This window comes from Pseudophryne corroboree, chromosome 2 (assembly GCF_028390025.1).
Source record: "Pseudophryne corroboree isolate aPseCor3 chromosome 2, aPseCor3.hap2, whole genome shotgun sequence".
Classification (NCBI taxonomy): domain Eukaryota; kingdom Metazoa; phylum Chordata; class Amphibia; order Anura; family Myobatrachidae; genus Pseudophryne; species Pseudophryne corroboree.
The window spans coordinates 920521797-920545673 of NC_086445.1; the positions used below are offsets into that span (position 1 = coordinate 920521797).

Below are 23877 nucleotides of genomic sequence, written 5' to 3' on the forward strand. Positions count from 1 at the left end.
GGGGGAAGTTTTGTATGATGGTCTGTGTACTATGGGCCTAATTTAGAGTTGATCGCAGCAGCAAATTTGTTAGCAGTTGGGCAAAACCATGCGCAGTGCAAGGGGGGCAGATATAACATGTGCAGAGAGAGTTAGATTTGGGTGGGGTGTGTTCATACTGAAATCTAAATTGCAGTGTAAAAAAAAGCAGTCAGTATTTACCTTGCACAGAAACAAAATAACCCACCCAAATCAAACTCTCTATGCAAATGTTATATCTGCCACACCTGCAGTGCACATGGTTTTGCCCAACTGCTAACAAATTTACTGCTGCGATCAACTCTGAATTAACCCCTATGTGTCATACACCTCCTAGTCAGTCCACAGCTTCTGTGCCTACTGAGGAGCCACCCAGGGCTGCATTCACAAACCTACTGGGTACTTTGGTAGAACGCCGTATGCCCCCTATAGGGCCACCTGTGCCATTAGCACCAAAAATTGTCCCTATGGTTAATCCGCCTTGGGTGGAAAATGTATCTAACCAGATGAAACAATTAAATCAGTCCTTGGTTAGACAAAAATCCACTCCAGGTCACTCCCGTGTCTCTGGGTCATCTAAGCGGGCTACTTTCTCCTCACAGTCCACATACCTCTCTGATGTTTCATCTGAAGAGGAGGGGGAGCATACGGTCCTGTCAGACACTGAATCTGGTGTTACGGATGAGGATTCTCCCTTGCAGATTGATGTCCCTGCCTTAGTGGTTGCTATTAAACAAATCCTACAAATATCTGATGATGAGGATTCCACTACTGTGGCAAAAAAAACTAAGTTTAAATGGCGGAAGGTGTTTAAAACTCGGTTATCCCATTCTGACCATATAGTGGACATCAGGTGGGAACCCTGGTCTACTCCAGGGAAGAAATTCCCTCTGCGTAAATGGGCCTTGGCTTGCTATCCTCTCCCTGCAGAGTTATGTAACAAGTGGGAAAATTTACCGCCGGTGGATTCTCACGTCACCTGCCTCGTGGTGTCGTCCACTCTGCCTGTCACCACTGTCACCTCACTGAAGGAATCCACAGATAATCGTGTGAAGGGATGCCTGAAATCTATTTACTCCCTTACAGGAGCTGTGCATAGACCCACTATTGCTGCTCTTGGGCCGCAAAAGGTATTGAAGCATGGGTTCAGACATTAGAGGAAGAGCTGCCTGAGGATATCTCTGACAATGCCAGACAATACCGGACTCACATTACCACCGCCGCTTATTACATTCAGGAGGTGTCCTCTGAGGCGGGTGTGTTGGCAGCCAAGATGTCGATTACGTCTGTCCTGGCTTGCCGTATTCTGTGGTTGAGGTTATGGAAGGTGGACCTAGACTCCAAAAAGACCTTAGAGGTTCTCCCCTTCACTGGGAAACATTTTGTTTGGGGAAGACCTGAATAAAATTGTGTCTGAGTTAGCAGCCACTAAGACTGCCTTCCTCCCAAATACTAATCCTTCTGCACAGAAGGCAAAAGGTACCACCTTTCGTTCCTTTCTGCCTCAAGGGAAAGTAAAAGGTCAGGCATGCCCAAGACAATCTCGTGCTCCCAAAACCACAAAGTCCAAGGCCAAACAATCCTGGGCGGCCTGTCAGCCTACTTCTAAACAAGACAAGCCTGCTGCATGATGGGTCAACTTCTACAGTTTTCCCAGGTCTGGTTAAAGACCACTTCAGACGCCTGGGTGCTAGAAGTTGTCTCTCACGGGTATACTGTCTCTTTCAAGGAAAGTCCCCCTCTCCAGTTTCGTACCACGGTTCTACCTTCGGATCCGTTAATGGCGCAAGCTTTGCAAACGGTTGTCCGTTCTCTCCCGAGTACAGGAGTGGTTGTGCCGGTACCTCAGTCCTAGAGAGGCAGAGGTTACTACTCGACCCTGTTTCTAGTCCAAAAACCCAGTGGGCCCTTCTGGCCTATACTCAACCTCAAATCTCTGAACAAGTTTGTGTGAGTGTCCAGGTTCCGTATGGAAACGCTGCGCTCTATTGTAAGGCTATCGAACCCGGAGACTATATGGTATCCCTGGATATAAAGGATACATACCTGCATATACCTATTGCCATGTCACATCAGCAGTTTCTGCGGTTTGCTATTGGCGACCTTCACTATCAATTCTAGGCTCTGCCATTTGGACTGGCTACGGCTCCTCGGATCTTCACCAAGGTCATAGCCGTGACGACGACCCTTCTCCGTCGTCAGGGTGTCAGAATCCTGCCGTATCTGGATGACCTGCTGATTCTGGCAAATTCCCACGATATCCTCCTGAGTCATCTGCAACTGACCGTAACGTTCCTGCAAGCCCACGGGTGGCTTGTCTACTGGAAAAAGTCCTCGCTGGTCCCAGCTCAGAGCATGGTGCACCTGGGGGCACTCCTGGACACACACAGTCAGTGGCTGTTTCGGACTCCGAAATTCTGAAGCTTCAGGACAGGATAAGATGCCTCCTTTGTCGCCCTAGAGTGTCGATACACTCGGCAATGCAAGTACTTGGCCTGATGGTGTCGGCATTTGACATGGTGGAGTACGCTCAATTTCATTCCCACCGTCTACAGAGGTTGATCCTTTCCAAGTGGGACGGCCTACCTCAGTGGATCAAATCTCACATGATCACTTTGACTCTGGAGGTTCGTCTGTCGCTGACCTGGTGGCTACAGGACCAGCAATTAAGCAGGGTCCGTCCCTTCTAGATCCCCGACTGGGTCCTGCTGACAACGGACGCCAGTCTGTGGGGATGGGGTGCGGTGTTGGAGCAACACTCTTTTCAGGGTTGCTGGACCAAGGAGGAATCACTCTTCCCAATAAACATTCTGGAGCTGAGGGTGGTGTTCAATGCATTATCTCTCGCCTTGCCTCTGGTATAGAACAGGCCTGTTCAAGTACAGTCAGACAACGCCACCATGGTGGCATACATAAACCATCAAGGTGGCACTTGAAGCCGCATGGCAATGATGGAAGTGTCAAAAATCCTTTGTTGGGCGGAAGAGTGGAGTCTTCATCCAGAAGTCTTTCAACTCCTAGTGGACAGGTGGGACCTAACAGATGTAGACCTGATAGCGTCTCGACACAATTGCAAGGTTCCGGGTCTTCGGATCATGGACCAGGGATCCTCAAGTAGCATTTGTGGACGCTCTGGCATTTCCAAAGAATTTTCGGCTGCCCTACGTGTTCCCTCCAGTGTCACTCCTGCCCAGGGTCCTACGGAAGTTCAAACAAGGAGGAGGAATACTACTTTTAATCGCTCCAGCGTGGCCCAGACAGTATTGGTTCTCAGACCTGCAGGGTCTGTGGACAGATCATCCACTTCTACTTCCTAGGCGCCCTGACCTCCTCGTACAGGGCCCTTGTCTCTACCCAGACCTGGCCAGACAGGCTTTGATGGCGCGGATCTTGAAGCATCACTCCTGAGGGCCAAAGGATTCTCCGAAGCGGTTATCCAAACTATGCTGAAAGCCCGCAAACCGGCATCTGCCCGGATTTACTACAGTGTCTGGAATTCTTACTTCACCTGGTGTGCTGATAAGAATTATGATGCATATAGATTCAGAACGTCCAGAATTCGGGCTTTTCTGCAATGAGGCCTTGATCTAGGTCTTCATCTGGCCTCCCTCAAGGGTCACATATCTGCCTTGCCGGTATAGTTTCAGAGAAAAATTGCGTCTATACCTGACATTCATACTTTCACTTCTGGGTGTCCTTCAGATTCAGCCTCCCTATTTCCCTCCTGTGGCTCCATGGGATCTGTCTGTTGTACTGAATGCCCTGCAAGACTCACCTCTTGAGTTGGTGGACCTTAAATGGCTCACGGCCAAGGTCCTGTTTTTGCTGACTATTGCCTCTGCAAGACGAGTGTTGGACTTAGGCGCTTTGTCCTGTCATCCACCCTTTCTGATATTTCACTGTGACCAGACAGTTTTCAGAACTCGACCGGGTTATTTGCCTAAGGTGGTGTCATCTTTTCACCTTAACCAAGAGATTGTGGTTCCGGCCTTTGTCTCTTTGGCCTGTCTTCCAAAGAGTGGTCTTTGTATGTGGTAAGGGCTCTCCGTATATATGTGGAGATGACTGCCTCTATCAGGAGGTCAGATACCCTTTTTGTCCTGTTTGGTTTCCACAAACGTGGCTGGTCTGCGAACAAGCAAACCTTGGCCAGATGGATTAGAATGGTGAATGCACAAGCCTATGCGCAGGCTGGACTCCCAGCTCCTGCTACTATTAATGCCCGTTCTACTTGGTCTGTTGGACCTTCTTGGGCGGCTCGCCGTGGCGCATCTGCAGAACAATTGTGCAAGGCGGCTACGTGGTCCTCAGCGAACACATTTCTTAGGTTTTATGCCTTTGATACTTCCGCCTCCCAGGATGCTTCCTTTGGACGCTTGATTCTCACATCCGCTAAGGCACGTCCCCTCCCTTGAGGAACTGCTTTAGGAACTCCCCGATGTTTTCCCTGTGGAAATCAATGTACCCTGCTGCAGAAAAGGAGTGTTATGGTAGACTTACCATGGTTAACACTCATACTGCGAGGTACATTGGTTTCCACAGGGCGCCCACCCTGACTTTGCTTTCCACCTTGCTTCTTTGGGTTTGTATGGCATTAGCCGCTGGTACCTTCTCCTGTCGTGAGAATGTGGTTCTATGTGACCAACATCTGCCTTCTCTCTTGCCTGCTCCTCCATTGGACTGGTTAACGAAACTGAGCTCTCAGTGTCTGGAGGCGGGGTTATAGAGGAGGCCCCAATGCATCCTGGGACAGCCTAAAGCTTTAGCCTCATGGTGCCTCTGGATCAAGATCCACTCTACACCCTGAAGTTTTTCCTGTGGAACCCAATGTACCTCGCAGAAAGTGTTAACCATGGTAAGTCTATCATAACACTCCTTTTTTTTTTAATACAGTTTTATTTATGGTCTACACACGGTGAATGCAGCTATTTTGTGGGATGAAGCAATATTCCTGAGAATGCAGCAAATACTTTCACTACTTACATCACTGAGACAGGAGGCATGTGTGTCTCAGTTATGTCCCAGCGCGCCAAATGATGCCTTACTGCACAGTCATAAGAATGTACTCTATAAATTATGAATTGGGAGGCTGTATTCTCTTAAAATAGGAATTTAATACCTACCGGTAATTCCTTTTCTCGTAGTCCGTAGTGGATACTGGGGAATAGTAGATTCCCATGGGTTATAGATCGGGTCCACTGGAGCCTGGCACTTTAAGAAACTAACAGCGTGTGCTGGCTCCTCCCCTCTATGCCCCTCCTAGCAGACTCAGTCTAGGAAACTGTCTCTGAGGAGACGGACATACTTTGAGAGAAGGGTATAAACACATAAAGCAGTGAGGTAACGAAAAAAACATACAACAAAGATAACAGAGCTAACCATAACAGAGGAAAGCAATGCCAACTATAGAAGGACAGCAATGCTAACCAAACATGGAACAGGGAAAGCAACAGCAAACCCAACCAAGACCACTTACAACCAGGTAAGCAGTAAATCTTCAAATCCCGCACTAAATCCAGGGACTTTGGAGCAATGGAAGTGTTGGATAATACTGAAACTACAATTGGTTGATTTACGTGAAAGGCCGACACCACTTTCTGCAAAAGCTGCGGGCGAGTTCTGAGCTCCGCCCTATCCTCATGAAATAGGTATGGGCTCTTACAGGACAAGGCCCCTAATTCCGACACACGTCGAGCAGAAGCCAAGGCCAGTAACATAACAGTCTTCCACGTGGGGTATTTTAAGTCTACCCTATGTAAGGGTTCAAACCAATCGACTGGAGAAAGGTCAAGACCACATTGAGGTCCCATGGAGCCGTGGGAGGAACAAAGGGTGGTTGAATGTGCATAACCCCCTTTAGAAAGGTCTGTACTTCAGGAAGTACCGCCAGTTGTTTCTGGAAATAGATAGAGAGACAAAATCTATACTTTGATGGAGCCTAAACATAGGCCCTTATCCACGCCTACTTGCAGGAACAGCAGAAAATGGCCCAGGCGAAATTCCACAGGGGAACATTTTCTATCCTCACACCAAGAAACATATTGCTTCCAAATACGGTGGTAATGTTTGGATTTAACCACCTTATGGGCCTGGATCATAGTTGAAACAACCTTGGATGGGAGACCCTCTCTGGTTAAAATCTCCCTCTCAACTTCCAGGCCATCAAACGTAGACGCTGTAAGTCTGGATAGATGAACGTCCTTGTTGAAGAAGGTCCTTGAGAAGCGGCAGAGGCCAGGGTTCCTCCATCGACAAAGTCAGGAGGACCGCATACCAGGCCCGTCAAGGCCAATCCAGGGCAATGAAAATTGCCTGAACTCTTTCCTTTTTGAGTCGTTTTAGAACTCTTGGAATGAGAGTAATTGGAGGAAACAGGTAAACGAATCGGTGAGTCGTCAGATCGTCTACCGCAACTTCCTGTTCTGGAGCAGTAACAATAGAACGTCTTGTTGAGATGAGAAGCCATCAGGTCTATCTGTGGACAACCCCACCGGTGAACAAGTTGTTGAAACACCTGAGGTTGGAGGCCACATTCCCCCGGATTGAGGTTGTGCCTGCTTAGGAGGTCCGCTTCCCAGTTGTCCACTCCTAGAATGTAAATGGCTGAGATGGCCCTTACGTTGGCTTCTGCCCAGAGGAGTATTCTTGACACCTCTCGCATTGCGGCCCTGCTGCTTGTTCCTCCCTGTCGGTTGATGTACGCTACTGCCATGGCGTTGTCCGACTGCACCTGAATGGCCTGATTCCAACGGAGGTATGAGGGCTGTACTGAGTTCCAGGATGTTGATTGGAAGAGCAGATTCCGGAAACGACCATGTCCCCTGGAAATGCGCCCCTTGGGTCACAGCCCCCCAACCCCGGAGGCTGGCATCCGTTGTCAACAGAGTCCAAGCCTGGGTGTTGAAACTCCGACCCCCCACCAGATGGGAGACTTGTAGCCACAATAGCAGGGATGTCCGTGCTTTTGGTGACAGGGTTATATATGCTGATGCATGTGCAGGTGAGATCCTGACCATCTGTCCAGCAAATCCAGTTGAAATGTTCGTGCATGGAACCTGCTGTACTGGATCGCCTCGTAGGAGGCCACCATCTTGCCTAGCAAGCAAATGCAAAGATGAATTGAGATCACATGAGGTTTCAGCACCGTACGGACTATAGACTGAATAGTCAAAACCTTGTCTATTGGAAGGTAAACCTTCTGAGACACCGTATCCAGGATCATTCCCAGGAACTGAATTCTCGGAGACGGTACCAGGTGAGATTTCTGGAAATTGAGTATCCATCTGTGATACGTAAGCAGACGAGTAGTCAAGTCGATACTGTGCAGCAGCTGTTCCCCGGACACCGCCTTTATCAGGAGATCGCCAGGTACGGGATTATATTGACACCCATCATGCGCAATTGGAGCATCATCTCCGCCATGACCTTTGTGAATACCCTTGGAGTTGTGGAGAGACCAAAGGGTAAGGCCTGAAATTGGAAATGCTGGGCCAGTACCGCGAACCGGAGGAACGCTTGGTGAGGGGGCCAAATTGGGATATGCAGGTATGCGTCCTTGATATCCAGGGACACCAGAAATTACCCCTCCTCCAGAGTTGCTATAACTGCTCTTAGAGATTCAATCCTGAATTTGAGCACTCGAAGATAAGGGTTCAGGGATTTGAGGTTCAAGATCAGTCGTACAGAGCCGTTCAGCACCGGAACAACAAAGAGACTTGAGTAAAAAACCCTTTGTGTGCATCTGAGGAGGTACTGGAACAGTAACTCCTGTTGAAAGCAGTTTTTGCACTGCCTCCTGTAAGGAAACTCTTGCTACCGGTTAAGCTGGTAAGCCTGACCTGAAGAATCTGAGAGAGGGAGTTCCTGGAATTCCAGATGGTATCCTTGGGATATGAGGTCCCTCACCCAAGAATCCCGGCAGGACTCTACCCATATGTGGGCAAAGTGTTGAAGGGGAGCACCTACGTGAAATTCGCCTTGCTTCTGGGGCCAACCGTCACGATGAGGGCTTCGTGGAAGAGGATCCTGAGGTCTGGTCCACAGTTCCAGCAGCAGCTGGATTACGGGATTTACCTCAAGTTGCTCTAGCAGCATTGGAGGCTCCTCTGGCTTTGCCTCTGAACCTGGCCTCACGAAAGGACTGCAGGGAGGGCCCAGGAAAGGGACGTCTAGCAGATGGCGAGGCAGACGGCAGATATGTAGATTTACCTGCAGTTGCCAGAGATATCCACTTGTTCAGTTCTTCCCCAAACAAGGCATCACCTGTAAAATGAAGGTTTTCAATCCCTTTTTTAGAATCAGCATTTGATGACCACTGTCGCAGCCATAGGGCTCTACGAGCTGATACTGCCATAGCAGTGGTACGGCCGTTAATGATACTAAGTTCCTTAACAGCCTCACTCAAAGTTTGCAGCATCTTGGATATGTTGTAGTAATGTAACAATCTCGTCCTGAGGTAGTGTAAGCAGCCCCTTCAGAAACTCATCAGACCATTTTACCATGACTCTAGAAATCCAGCCGCATACTATGGTAGGGCATTGGGATACACCACAGTGTAAATTGATTTTAGGGTGGTTTCAATCTTGCGATCAGCTGGGTCTTTAAGAGAAATGGCCCCAGGTACAGGTAAAACAATCTTACGTGACAGCCTGGACACAGAGGTATCCATTGTCGGCGGGGTTTTCCCAGAGTTTTCTATCCTTCTGTAGGGAAAGGAAATTAATTTAGCGCCCGTTCAGCGGTAATACATTTTTTGTCAGGATTTAACCATGCTGCCTTAGCCAGGAAATCTAATTCCTTAGAAACTGGGAAGGTTTCAGAGGACTTTGATGTGGTTTCACATCAAAAAACAATTCCTCTGTTGGTTCTGCTTCCTTATCTGGGATATTGAGCACCTTTCTAATAGCATAAATGAGGGCCTCAACTCCTGGGGACAGGGAATTATCCTCGTCTACCTCAGCACCCCCTTCATCAAACTCTGGTAGTTCAGAGTCAGATTGCAATAATTGTGGGAGAGTGCGTTTATGAGAGACCAACAGGGATGGGGATGCGAGGATCCTGCCTGTGGTCGGCTGCAGCTAACATGAACGTGTCCATAGTCTGTTTCAGGGTTTGTCTTTCTTGTTTAGCCGTAGCCAACTCTGAATTAATACTTGTGATCATAGTTTTAAATGATTCCATCCACTCAGGTTCCTGCACATTACTATCCTGTGAAGGTAGTGAGCATTGGGTACACATCAGGGACCCCTGTGAGGAAGGTGTAAACCTAGCCTTGCATAAAGTACATACAGATTAGTATGAAACAGTGCAGTATTAGTGAGATAGCACACTTATTCCAGGCTACTCTAAATGGAGTGACACAGACAGGATTGGGACCAGCACACAACACCACAGACCCGCTGGGTGTCTCTTATGTGTAAATTACCACACAGCAGTATAACCGCTGACTATGAGCTCCCCCCTTAACAATAACCCCCTGGTACCAGACAATTGCTGATTCAGTGGGTTCTTGGAGGAGCAGTCTTCGCATGCAGCCTAGTCAGAGCAGCAGCAGGAAATGGCGTTGTTTAGCCTCTGGTCCCGCTCTCCGGGAAGCCCCGCCCCCATAATGGTGCACGGTCCCTACAGTTTATTTATACTGGCTTACTCCCTTTTTTGTGTAAAAATAGAGTGCGCAACCCCCTTTTACTATAACACCAGTGTGGGTACACAGCGGGCACTGCAGCCCGTAGCCAGGTGATCACTGTCCCTTCATGCCGCCATTTGTACCAGGGACCACGGTGTATCACTCACTGCATCGCGTCTACTTCGGCATATGTTAGGGGTGGCGGCATGCTGCTGGCGTGGGCTCACACCCGAGGGGTATGAGAAACATCACCTCAGGAGCTCAGTGTCCTGTCAGTGGGGATACGAAGCATTAACTCTGAGGAAGTTGGTTCGGTCCCCCCCTAAGTCCCACGACGCAGGCAGACTAGTTGTCAACCAGTGCTGCCTGAAAAAAACAAACTAAAAGAAATTTCTGAAGAAAACTCTCTGGAGAGCAACAGAATGCACCCGGCACCTTGGGCACTTTTTCTAAACTGTGTCTGCTAGGAGGGGCATAGAGGGGACGATCCAGCACACACTGTTAATTTCTTAAAGTGCCAGGCTCCAGTGGACCCGATCTATACCCCATGGTAATCTACTATTCCGCAGTATCCACCGTTTCAGCCTAGTTTTGCCTAGTGAAGACACCAGCTCCTAGCGGACTGAGAGCCTGAATATCGGTTTAGTGCACAAAATGGCTGCCTGCATGATTTACAGGTGATTGGTACAATTTTGGTATAAAGTAAATAGTCTGCCGATACCGAAAAGGATCAATATACCAATGTGGTTTAACTGTATATTCTAATACCCTCCATTTTCATCAATCCACCCTACTGCTATCATTATCTACTAATTACCTGGAACAATACCCTAATTACCAATGTATACCATCACAGTTTTCTCACATTTCAGCTGAAACCATATAAGAAATCATAATGCAACAAATGGAGAGGAGTTGATTAACATGTCTTGGGTAAGTGTGACCGGCGGTGACCGACTGGCGGGGGAACGAGAACAACAACCTTCTTGCGGGTTTGGTGGGGTCTATTCATGAAGCAGTGAAAACAGTGGAAAGGTGAGCCAGTGAAGAAGTTGCACACGGCAACCAATGTATAATTTTACAGAATGCACTTGACAAATGTTACTTAAAAGCTGATGCCATCTCCACTGGCTCACTTCTACACTTTTTAAACCACAAAATATTACATACTCATTTATGTGCCTTTTAGATGATATTTGTTTTTTTTCCTTTTTTTTTTACATTGAGCTTCACTTTAAAACCTAGCCACAAACACAGTGTATTTATGTCACCTGGAAGGTACTGGGAACTTTGGCATAAGTTAGGTCCTCAAGTTCTGGGGAACCGCCTATAAAAAACCTTCTGAGCTCCGACACTGTCCCCAGTTCCACAGGCCGCCATGTTTGTCTGGTGAGGATATGCATTCCTGGGCAGGAAACAAAAGTCTGTGTTATTTTAATGATCTACCTTATACTTTACTCAGGATCTAGAATGTTTGCAAACTACCGTTATCAATGATCACTTAACACACTATGAGATTACATACTTAAAGCAATCAGGCCATCATAGTACAGGTGAAACTCAGAAAATTAGAATATCGTGCAAAAGTTCATTTATTTCAGTAATTCAACTTAAAAGGTGAAACTAATATATTATATAGACTCATTACAAGCAAAGTGAGATATTTCAAGCCTTTATTTGTTATAATTTTGATGATTGTGGCTTACAGCTTTCGAAAACCCCAAATCCAAAATCTCAGAAAATTAGAATATTACTTAAAATCAATTAAAAAAAAAATAAGAATTTACTTACCGATAATTCTATTTCTCGGAGTCCGTAGTGGATGCTGGGGTTCCTGAAAGGACCATGGGGGAATAGCGGCTCCGCAGGAGACAGGGCACAAAAAGTAAAGCTTTAGGATCAGGTGGTGTGCACTGGCTCCTCCCCCTATGACCCTCCTCCAAGCCTCAGTTAGGATACTGTGCCCGGACGAGCGTACACAATAAGGAAGGATTTTGAATCCCGGGTAAGACTCATACCAGCCACACCAATCACACTGTACAACCTGTGATCTGAACCCAGTTAACAGTATGATAACAGCGGAGCCTCTGAAAAGATGGCTCACAACAATAATAACCCGATTTTTGTAGCTATGTACAAGTATTGCAGATAATCCGCACTTGGGATGGGCGCCCAGCATCCACTACGGACTCCGAGAAATAGAATTATCGGTAAGTAAATTCTTATTTTCTCTATCGTCCTAGTGGATGCTGGGGTTCCTGAAAGGACCATGGGGATAATACCAAAGCTCCCAAACGGGCGGGAGAGTGCGGATGACTCTGCAGCACCGAATGAGAGAACTCCAGGTCCTCCTTAGCCAGGGTATCAAATTTGTAGGATTTTACCAACGTGTTTGCCCCTGACTAAATAGCCGCTCGGCAAAGTTGTAAAGCCGAGACCCCTCGGGCAGCCGCCCAAGATAAGCCCACCTTCCTTGTGGAATGGGCATTTACATATTTTGGCTGTGGCAGGCCTGCCACAGAATGTGCAAGCTGAATTGTATTACACATCCAACTAGCAATAGTCTGCTTAGAAGCAAGAGCACCCAGTTTGTTGGGTGCATACAGGATAACAGCAAGTCAGTTTTCCTGACTCCAGCCGTCCTGGAACCTACAGGGCCCTGACAACATCTAGCAACCTGGAGTCCTCCAAGTCCCTAGTAGGCGCAAGGCACCAAAATAAGCTGGTTCAGGTGAAACACTGACACCACCTTAGGGAGAGAACTGGGGACGAGTCCGCAGCTCTGCCCTGTCCAAATGGACAACCAGATATGGGCTTTTTTGAGAAAAAAACCACCAATTTGACACTCGCCTGGTCCAGGCCAGGGCCAAGAGCATGGTCACTTTTCATGTGAGATGCTTCAAATCCACAGATTTGACTGGTTTTAAACCAATGTGATTTGAGGAATCCCAGAACTACGTTGAGATCCCACAGTGCCACTGGAGGCACAAAAGGGGGTTGTATATGCAATACTCCCTTGACAAACTTCTGGACTTCAGGAACTGAAGCCACTTCTTTCTGGAAGAAAATCGACAGGGCCGAAATTTGAACCTTAATGGACCCCAATTTGAGGCCCATAGACACTCCTGTTTGCAGGAAATGCAGGAATCGACCGAGTTGAAATTTCTTCGTGGGGCCTTTCTGGCCTCACACCACGCAACATATTTTTGCCACATGTGGTGATAATGTTGTGCGGTCACCTCCTTTCTGGCTTTGACCAGGGTAGGAATGACCTCTTCCGGAATGCCTTTTTCCCTTAGGATCCGGCGTTCCACCGCCATGCCGTCAAACGCAGCTGCGGTAAGTCTTGGAACAGACATGGTACTTGCTGAAACAAGTCCCTTCTTAGCGGCAGAGGCCATAAGTCCTCTGTGAGCATCTCTTGAAGTTCCGGGTACCAAGTCCTTCTTGGCCAATCCGGAGCCATGAGTATAGTTCTTACTCCTCTACGTCTTATAAGTCTCAGTACCTTAGGTATGAGAAGCAGAGGATGGAACACATACACCGACTGGTACATCCATGGTGTTACCAGAACGTCCACAGCTATTGCCTGAGGGTCTCTTAACCTGGCGCAATACCTGTCCCGTTTTTTGTTCAGACGGGACGCCATCATGTCCACCTTTGGTATTTCCCAACGGTTTACAATCATGTGGAAAACTTCCCGATGAAGTTTCCACTCTGCCGGGTGGAGGTCGTGCCTGCTGAGGAAGTCTGCTTCCCAGTTTCCATTCCCGGAATGAAACACTGCTGACAGTGCTATCACATGATTTTCCGCCCAGCGAAAAGTCCTTGCAGTTTTTGCCATTGCCCTCCTGCTTCTTGTGCCGCCCTGTCTATTTACGTGGGCGACTGCCGTGATGTTTTTCCCACTGGATCAATACCGGCTGACCTTGAAGCAGAGGTCTTGCTAAGCTTAGAGTATTATAAATTTACCCTTAGCTCCAGTATATTTATGTGGAGAAAGGTCTCTAGACTTGATCACACTCCCTGGAAATTTTTTCCTTGTGTGACTGCTCCCCAGTCTCTCGGGCTGGCCTCCGTGGTCACCAGCATCCAATCCTGAATGCCGAATCTGCGGCCCTCTAGAAGATGAGCACTCTGTAACCACCACAGGAGAGACACCCTTGTCCTTGGATATAGGGTTATCCGCTGATGCATCTGAAGATGCGATCCGGACCATTTGTCCAGCAGATCCCACTGAAAAATTCTTGCGTGAAATCTGCCGAATGGAATTGCTTCGTAGGAAGTCACCATCTTTACCAGGACCCTTGTGCAATGATGCCCTGATTTTAGGAGGTTCCTGACTAGCTCGGATAACTCCCTGGCTTTCTCTTCCGGGAGAAACACCTTTTTCTGGACTGTGTCCAGAATCATCCCTAGGCACAGCAGACTTGTCGTCGGGATCAGCTGCGATTTTGGAATATTTAGAATCCACCCGTGCTGTTGTAGCAGTATCCGAGATAGTGCTACTCCGACCTCCAACTGTTCCCTGGACTTTGCCCTTATCAGGAGATCGTCCAAGTAAGGGATAATTAAGACGCCTTTTCTTCGAAGAAGAATCATCATTTCGGCCATTACCTTGGTAAAGACCCGGGGTGCCGTGGACAATCCAAACGGCAGCGTCTGAAACTGATAGTGACAGTTCTGTACCACGAACCTGAGGTACCCTTAGTGAGAAGGGCAAATTTTGGACATGGAGGTAAGCATCCCTGATGTCTCGGGACACTATATAGTCCCCTTCTTCCTGGTTCGTTATCACTGCTCTGAGTGACTCCATCTTGATTTGAACCTTTGTAAGTGTTCAAATTTTTTTAGATTTATAATAGGTCTCACCTAGCCTTCTGGCTTCAGTACCACAATATAATGTGGAATAATACCCCTTTTCTTGTTGTAGGAGGGGTAATTTGATTATCACCTGCTGGGAATACAGCTTGTGAATTGTTTCCCATACTGCCTCCTTGTCGGAGGGAGACCTTGGTAAACCAGACTTCAGGAGCCTGCGAAGGGGAAACGTCTCGACATTCCAATCTGTACCCCTGGGATACTACATGTAGGATCCAGGGGTCCTGTACGGTCCCAGCGTCATGCTGAGAGCTTGGCAGAAGCGGTGGAACGCTTCTGTTCCTGGGAATGGGCTGCCTGCTGCAGTCTTCTTCCCTTTCCTCTATCCCTGGGCAGATATGACTCTTATAGGGACGAAAGGACTGAGGCTGAAAAGACGGTGTCTTTTTCTGCAGAGATGTGACTTAGGGTAAAAACGGTGGATTTTCCAGCAGTTGCCGTGGCCACCAGGTCCGATGGACCGACCCCAAATAACTCCTCTTCCTTTATACGGCAATACACCTTTGTGCCGTTTGGAATCTGCATCACCTGACCACTGTCGTGTCCATAAACATCTTCTGGCAGATATGGACATCGCACTTACTCTTGATGCCAGAGTGCAAATATCCCTCTGTGCATCTCGCATATATAGAAAATGCATCCTTTAAATGCTCTATAGTCAATAAAATACTGTCCCTGTCAAGGGTATCAATATTTTTAGTCAGGGAATCCGACCAAGCCACCCCAGCTCTGCACATCCAGGCTGAGGCGATCGCTGGTCGCAGTATAACACCAGTATGTGTGTATATACTTTTTATGATATTTTTCAGCCTCCTGTCAGCTGGCTCCTTGAGGACGGCCCTATCTATAGACGGTACCGCCACTTGTTTTGATAAGCGTGTGAGCGCCTTATCCACCCTAAGGGGTGTTTCCCAACGCGCCCTAACTTCTGGCGGGAAAGGGTATACCGCCCATAATTTTCTATCGGGGGGAACCCACGCATCATCACACACTTCATTTAATTTATCTGATTCAGGAAAAACTACGGTAGTTTTTTCACATCCCACATAATACCCTCTTTTGTGGTACTTGTAGTATCAGAAATATGTAACACCTCCTTCATTGCCCTTAACGTGTGGCCCTAATAAGGAATACGTTTGTTTATTCACCGTCGACACTGGATTCAGTGTCCGTGTCTGTGTCTGTGTCGACCGACTAAAGTAAACGGGCGTTTTAAAACCCCTGACGGTGTTTCTGAGACGTCTGGACCGGTACTAATTGTTTGTCGGCAGTCTCATGTCGTCAACCGACCTTGCAGCGTGTTGACATTATCACGTAATTCCCTAAATAAGCCATCCATTCCGGTGTCGACTCCCTAGAGAGTGACATCACCATTACAGGCAATTGCTCCGCCTCCTCACCAACATCGTCCTCATACATGTCGACACACACGTACCGACACACAGCACACACACAGGGAATGCTCTGATAGAGGACAGGACCCACTAGCCCTTTGGAGAGACAGAGGGAGAGTTTGCCAGCACACACCAAAAACGCTATAATTATATAGGGACAACCTTATATAAGTGTTTTCCCTTATAGCATCTTTTATATATTTCTAACGCCAAATTAGTGCCCCCCCTCTCTGTTTTAACCCTGTTTCTGTAGTGCAGTGCAGGGGAGAGCCTGGGAGCCTTCCCTCCAGCCTTTCTGTGAGGGAAAATGGCGCTGTGTGCTGAGGAGATAGGCCCCGCCCCTTTTTCGGCGGGCTCGTCTCCCGCTCTTTAATGGATTCTGGCAGGGGTTAAATATCTCCATATAGCCCCCGGAGGCTATATGTGAGGTATTTTTAGCCAAAAAAGGTTTTCATTTGCCTCCCAGGGCGCCCCCCTCCCAGCGCCCTGCACCCTCAGTGACTGCCGTGTGAAGTGTGCTGAGAGGAAATGGCGCACAGCTGCAGTGCTGTGCGCTACCTTAAGAAGACTGAGGAGTCTTCTGCCGCCGATTCTGGACCTCTTCTCGTTTCAGCATCTGCAAGGGGGCCGGCGGCGAGGCTCCGGTGACCATCCAGGCTGTACCTGTGATCGTCCCTCTGGAGCTAATGTCCAGTAGCCAAAGAAGCCAATCCATCCTGCACGCAGGTGAGTTCACTTCTTCTCCCCTAAGTCCCTCGTTGCAGTGATCCTGTTGCCAGCAGGACTCACTGTAAAATAAAAAACCTAAGCTAAACTTTTCTAAGCAGCTCTTTAGGAGAGCCACCTAGATTGCACCCTTCTCGGTCGGGCACAAAAATCTAACTGAGGCTTGGAGGAGGGTCATAGGGGGAGGAGCCAGTGCACACCACCTGATCCTAAAGCTTTACTTTTTGTGCCCTGTCTCCTGCGGAGCCGCTATTCCCCCATGGTCCTTTCAGGAACCCCAGCATCCACTAGGACGATAGAGAAAGGATTTTAAATACTGAAATGTTGGCCCTATGAAAAGTATAATCATGCATATGTACTCAGTACTTGGTTTGGGCCCCTTTTGCATGAATTACTGCCGCCATGCGGCGTGGCATGGATTCTATCAGCTTGTGGCACTGCTGAGGTGTTATGGAAGACCAGGATGCTTCAATAGCGACCTTCAGCTCTTCTGCATTGTTCGGTCACATGTCTCTCATCTTTCTCTTGGCAATGCCCAATAGATTCTTTATGGGGTTCAGGTCAGGCGAGTTTGTTGGCCAATCCTGCACAGTAATCTCACGGTCATTGAAGCAGGTTTTGGTACTTTTGACAGTGTGGGCAGGTGCCAAGTCCTGCTGGAAAATGAAGTCAGCATCTCCATAAAGCTTGTCTGCTGAAGGAAGCATGAAGTGCTCTAAAATGTCCTGGCAGACGGCTACGTTGACTCTGGACTTAATAAAGCACAGTGGACCAACACCAGCAGATGACATGGCTCCCTAAATCAACACAGACTGTGGAAACTTCACACTGGACTTCAAGCATCTTGGATTGTGTGCCTCTCCATTCTTTCTCCATACTCTGGGACCTTGGTTTCCGAATGAGATGCAAAATTTGCTCTCATCAGAAAAGAGGACTGTGTACCACTGAGCAACAGACCAGTTCTTTTTTTCTTTAGCCTAGACGCTTCTGATGTTGTTTGTTGTTCAGGAGCGGCTGGACAAGAGGAATATGACATTTGAAGCCCATGTCCAGGATCTGTCTGTGTGTGGTGGCTCTTGATGCTCTAACTCCAGCCTCAGTCCACTCCTTGTGAAACTCCCCCACACTTTTGAATGGCCTATTCCTGACAATCCTCTCCAGACTGCGGTCATTCCTGCTTTGATACAGCACTTTGAGAACATCCAACTTCTTTTGCAGTTTCCTTTTGAGGCTTTCCCTCCTTATGGAGAATGTCAATGATGGATTTCTGCACAACTGTCAGGTCAGCAGTCTTCCCCATGATTGTGAATTGTACTGAACCAGACTGAGAGACCATTTAAAGGCCCAGGAACCCTTTGCAGGTGGTTTGGATTAATTAGCTGATTAGGGTGTGACACTTTGTACCTACAATATTGAAACTTTTCACAATACTCTAATGTTCTGAGATTTTGGATTTGGGGTTTTCTTAAGCTGTAAACCACGATCATCAAAATTATAACAAATAAAGGCTTGAAATATCTCACTTTCTTCACCTTTTAAGTTGAATTACTGAAATAAATGAACTTTTACACATTACTCTAATTTTCTAAGTTTCACCTGTACTATGGAGGCTCAAAAGCGTGCTGTACGTACTGAAAATTATTATGTTTAATCTTTGACATGTGCAGGAGATGGAAATGGGGGTACCGCAACTGACCCCCCCCCCCCCCCCACTGACCCTCCTTCCCTCCCCCCCACTGCCCCTCCTTCCCTCCCTTCCTGCTACCAGTGTGGAGGGTAAATGTTACTGACATAGAATCATAAAAATAGGATTTTGGTTACCTACCGGTAAATACTTTTCTCGTAGTCCGTAGAGGATGCTGGGGCCCACATTAGTACCAGGGGGTATAGACGTGTCCACCAGGAGCCATTGGCACTTTAAGAGTTTGAGAGTGTGGGCTGGCTCCTTCCTCTATGCCCCTCCTACCAGACTCAGTCTAGAAACTGTGCCCGAGGAGATGGACATCTTCGAGAGAAGGAATTTACACATATAGTGGCAAGATTCACACCAGCTCACACATACAAGGACAACCAAGCTAACTAGCTTGAAACGCAGCAACCGCTGAAACATTACTTACCAAGTAACAATGCAGTACTCAACTATAACGAAGTTGTACTGAACCAAATAACGATAGCTGGAAAATGAAGCGCTGGGCGGGTGCCCAGCATCCTCTACGGACTACGAGAAAAGGATTTACCGGTAGGTAACCAAAATCCTATTTTCTCTTATGTCCTAGAGGATACTGGGGTCCACATTAGTACCATGGGGATGTACCAAAGCTCCCAGAACGGGAGGGATAGCGCGGAGGCTCCTGCAGAACTGATTGACCAAACTTCAGGTCCTCAGCGGCCAAAGTATAGAACTTGTAGAACTTTGCAAACGTGTTCGACCTAGACCACGTAGCCGCTCGGCAAAGCTGTAAAGCAGAGACACCCCGGGCAGCCGCCCAGGAAGAACCCACCTTACGGTTAGAGTGGGCCTTAACAGACGTAGGACAATCCTGCAGTAGAATACGCAAGCTGGATAGTGAACCTGATCCAGCGAGAGATTGTCTGCTTAGAAGCAGGACACCCAAGTTTCTTGGGCTCATATAGGACAAACAGAGAGTCCGATTTTCTGTGACCAGCAGTCCTCTTCACATAGATTTTCAGAGCCCTTTCAACATCCAAAGACTTTGATGAAATTGAGGAGTCAGTAGCAACTTGCACCACAATAGGTTGGTTGATATGAAATGCCGACACAACCTTCGGAAGAAACTGCTGACGCGTCCGAAGCTCAGCCCTATCTTCATGGAAAATCAAGTATGGGCTTCTACAGGTCAAAGCCCCCAACTCCGACACACGTCTAGCAGAAGCGAAGGCCAACAAAGTGACAGCCTTCCACGTGAGAAACTTGACCTCAACCTCCTGTAGAGGCTCAAACCAGTCCGACTGGAGGAACTGCAACACCACGTTAAGATCCCAAGGCGCCGTAGGCGGTACAAAGGGAGGCTGAATGTGCAGAACTCCCTTCAAAAAAATCTTAACCTCAGGCAGGGCAGCCAACTGTTTCTGGAAGAAAATGGATAGGGCCGAAATTTGGACCTTTATGGATTCTAACCTCAGGCCCATATCCACACCTGTTTGCAAGAAGAGGAGAAAACGTCCCAGTTGAAACTCCACCGCAGGAAACTTCTTGGACTTGCACCAAGATACATATTTTTTCCAAATACGATGGTAAGGTTTTGACGTAACTCCTTTCCTAGCCTGTATCAGGGTAGGAATAACGCAGCCGCGGTAAGTCTTGATAGGCAAACGGCCCCTGTTGCAGCAGGTCCTCCCGAAGCGGAAGAGGCCTTGGCTCTTCTTGCAGTAGATCCAGAAAATCTGCGTACCAAGACCTTCTTGGCCAATCCGGAGTAATGAGGATCGCTTGAACCCTTGTTCTCCTTATGAGCTTTAGCACTCTTGGAATGAGTGGTAGTGGTGGAAACACGTACACCGACTGGAAAACTCAGAGTCACTAGGGCATCCACTGCCACTGCCTGCGGGTCCCTCAACCTGGAACAATATCGCCGAAACTTCTTGTTGAGACGAGAGGCCATCATGTCGATTTGAGGTACACCCCAAAGATCTGTTACCTCCGTGAACACCTCCGGATGGAGTCCCCACTCTCCTGGATGGAGATCATTTCTGCTGAGGAAGCCCGCTTCCTAGTTGTCTAGTCCCGGAATGAAGATTGCTGACAGGGCCAACGCGTGCTTTTCTGCCCAGAGGATGATTTTTGTTACCTCTGACATTGCAGCTTTGCTCTTCGTTCTGCCCTGTCGGTTGATGTAAGCCACTGTCGTTACATTGTCCGACTGCACTTGAATGGCCCTATTTCTCAGAAGATGGGCCGCTTGGAGAAGACCGTTGTAGACGGCTCTTAGTTCTAGAATGTTTATCGGCAGGCCGGCTTCCAGACTTGACCACCTTCCTTGGAAGGTCTCCCCTTGAGTGTGACTGCGCCCCAGCCTCGGAGACTTGCATCCGTAGTTAGAAGGATCCAGTCCTGAATCCCGAACCTGCAGCCCTCCAGAAGGTGAGGTAGTTGCAACCACCAGAGGAGTGAAATCCTGGCCTTTGGTGACAGACGTATCCTCTGGTGCATATGTAGATGGGATCCCGATCACTTGTCCAGGAGATCCAGTGGGAAGGACAGACCATGAAACCACCCCTACTGTAGAGCCTCGTAAGAGGCCACCATCTTCCCGAGAAGGTGAAGGCACTGATGAACCGACACCCGGGCTGGCTTCAGGACATCCCGGACCATTGTTTGTATCACCAACGCTTTTTCCTCCGGAAGAAACACCCTCTGCACTTCCGTGTCGAGGATCATTCCCAGAAAGGACAACCTCCTGGTTGGTTCCAAATTTCATTTTAGAAGATTCAGGATCCAACCGTGTTTCCTGAGCAGCTGGGTCGCGAGAAGGATGGACTGTATCAGCTTCTCCTTGGACGATGCCTTTATCAGCAGATCGTCCAGATATGGAATTATGTTCACTCCCTGTTTGCGGAGGAGAACCATAATTTCCGCCATCACCTTGGTGAAAATCTTTGGTGCTGTGGAGAGGCCAAATGGCAGAGCCTGGAACTAATAGTGACAGTCCAACAGTACGAATCGGAGATAAGCCTGATGCGGCGGCCAAATCGGAATGTTGAGGTATGCATCCTTGATATTCAGAGATACCAGGAATTTCCCCACTTCCAGACTTGATATCACCGCCCTTAGAGATTCCATTTTGAACTTGAACTCCTTCAGAAAGGGATTTTAGGCTCAGAATTGGCCTGACCGAACCATCCGGTTTCGGTACCACGAAAAGGTTCGAATAGTAACCTTTGTTTTGTAGATGAGGAGGGACCGGTACAATAACCTGTGCCTCCACCAACTTCTGGACGGCTTCATGCAGGACAGTCCTGTCTGCCAGCAGAGCTGGCAAGCCTGATTTGAAAAATCGGTGGAGGGAGATTTTGAAATTCCAGCCTGTACCGCCTGAGACACAATATCTTGCACCCAGGGGTCCAGGCCGGATGACACCCAGACGTGACTGAAATGCCTGAGTCTCGCTCCCACCGGCCCCACCTCCGGGGCGTGCAGTACACCGTCATGCGGAGGACTTTGGTGTACCTGAAGCAGGTTTCTGTTCCTGGGAACCTGCAGCCGCAGGTTTCTTGGACTTGGGCCGACCTACTTGAAAGAAGGTGTTGGACGGCTTGGCCTTTCTGGGCTTGGTAGACTTAAAGGGCTGTGATATAGGTGAAAAAAAGGGTTTCTTCGGAGCAGGTGTAGCTGAGGGAAGAAAAGGTGACTTACCAGCCGTAGCCGTGGAGATCCACGCATCTAACGCTTCCCCAAAGAGAGCCTGACCTGTGTAGGGTAGGGTCTCCACACTTCCCCTGGATTTCGCGTCGGCAGAGCACTGGCGCAACCACAGTCCTCGACGAGCTGATACAGACATGGAAGAAATTCCCGCAGCCATGGAACCCAGGTCTTTGATGGATTCTACCAGAAATCCAGCCGAATTCTGAATATTACGTTAAAACAGTTGAACATCATATTTTTCCATAGTATCCAAGTCATCAAGTAATGTGCCTACCACTTTACTATAGCTTTGGCAATCGAAGCACTGGCAAAAGTGGGACGTAGTATTGCCACAGAAGCCGTGTACATGGATTTGAGCGTATTATCAATTTTACGATCAGCTGGCTCCTTTAAGGCGGTAGACCCTGGAACCAGTAAATCCACCTTTTTTGAGAGTCTGGATACTGACGCGTCAACAATAAGCAGGTTTTCCCATTTTTTCCTATCCTCTACCGGGAAAAGAAATGCCACCAGAACCCTTTTAGGTATCTGGAATTTTTTATCCGGGTTTTCCCAAGCTTTTTAAAAAAATAAGATTTTACTCACCGGTAAATCTATTTCTCGTAGTCCGTAGTGGATGCTGGGAACTCCGATAGGACCATGGGGAATAGCGGCTCCGCAGGAGACTGGGCACAACTAAAGAAAGCTTTTAGGTCACCTGGTGTGCACTAGCTCCTCCCACTATGACCCTCCTCCAAGCCTCAGTTAGGACACTGTGCCCGGACGAGCTGACATAATAAGGAAGGATTTTGAATCCCGGGTAAGACTCCTACCAGCCACACCAATCACACCGTATAACTCGTGATACTATACCCAGTTTAACAGTATGAAAACAACTGAGCCTCTCAACAGATGGCTCAACAATAACCCTTTAGTTAACAATAACTATGTACAAGTATTGCAGACAATCCGCACTTGGGATGGGCGCCCAGCATCCACTACGGACTACGAGAAATAGATTTACCGGTGAGTAAAATCTTATTTTCTCTGACGTCCTAGTAGATGCTGGGAACTCCGAAAGGACCATGGGGATTATACCAAAGCTCCCAAACGGGCGGGAGAGTGCGGATGACTCTGCAGCACCGAATGAGAGAACTCAAGGTCCTCCTCAGCCAGGGTATCAAATTTGTAGAATTTTGCAAACGTGTTTGCCCCTGGCCAAGTATCAGCTCGGCAAAGTTGTAAAGCCGAGACCCCTCGGGCACCCCCCCAATATGAGCCCACCTTCCTTGTGGAATGGGCTTTTACCGATTTAGGATGCGGCAGTCCAGCCGCAGAATGCGCCAGCTGAATTGTGCTACAAATCCAGCGAGCAATAGTCTGCTTAGAAGCAGGAGCACCCAGTTTGTTGGGTGCATACAGGATAAATAGCGAGTCAGTTTTCCTGACTCTAGCCGTCCTGGAAACATAAATTTTCAAGGCCCTGACTACGTCCAGTAACTTGGAATCCTCCAAGTCCCTAGTAGCCGCAGGCACCACAATAGGTTGGTTCAAGTGAAAAGCTGATACCACCTTAGGGAGAAACTGGGGACGAGTCCTCAATTCCGCCCTATCCATATGGAAAATCAGATAAGGGCTTTTACATGACAAAGCTGCCAATTCTGACACACGCCTGGCTGAAGCCAAGGCCAATAACATGACCACTTTCCACATGAGATATTTTAGATCCACGGTTTTAAGTGGCTCAAACCAATGTGATTTTAAGAAACTCAACACCACGTTGAGATCCCAAGGTGCCACTGGAGGCACAAACGGGGGCTGAATATGCAGCACTCCTTTCACAAACGTCTGAACTTCAGGTAGTGAAGCTA

At 48.1% G+C, this 23877-nt stretch overlaps 1 protein-coding gene across 2 annotated transcripts in view; it reads right to left on the reverse strand.

The window, feature by feature from the left end:
* The window catches only part of MKS1 (MKS transition zone complex subunit 1), a 154163-nt gene that overhangs the window by 32213 nt on the left and 98073 nt on the right, over positions 1-23877 (reverse strand). For both annotated transcript variants that reach the window (XM_063956152.1, XM_063956153.1), the window contains one exon: positions 10915-11048. In XM_063956152.1, coding sequence (XP_063812222.1) covers positions 10915-11048 — 134 coding nt within the window. The remainder of the gene's footprint in view (positions 1-10914; positions 11049-23877) is intronic.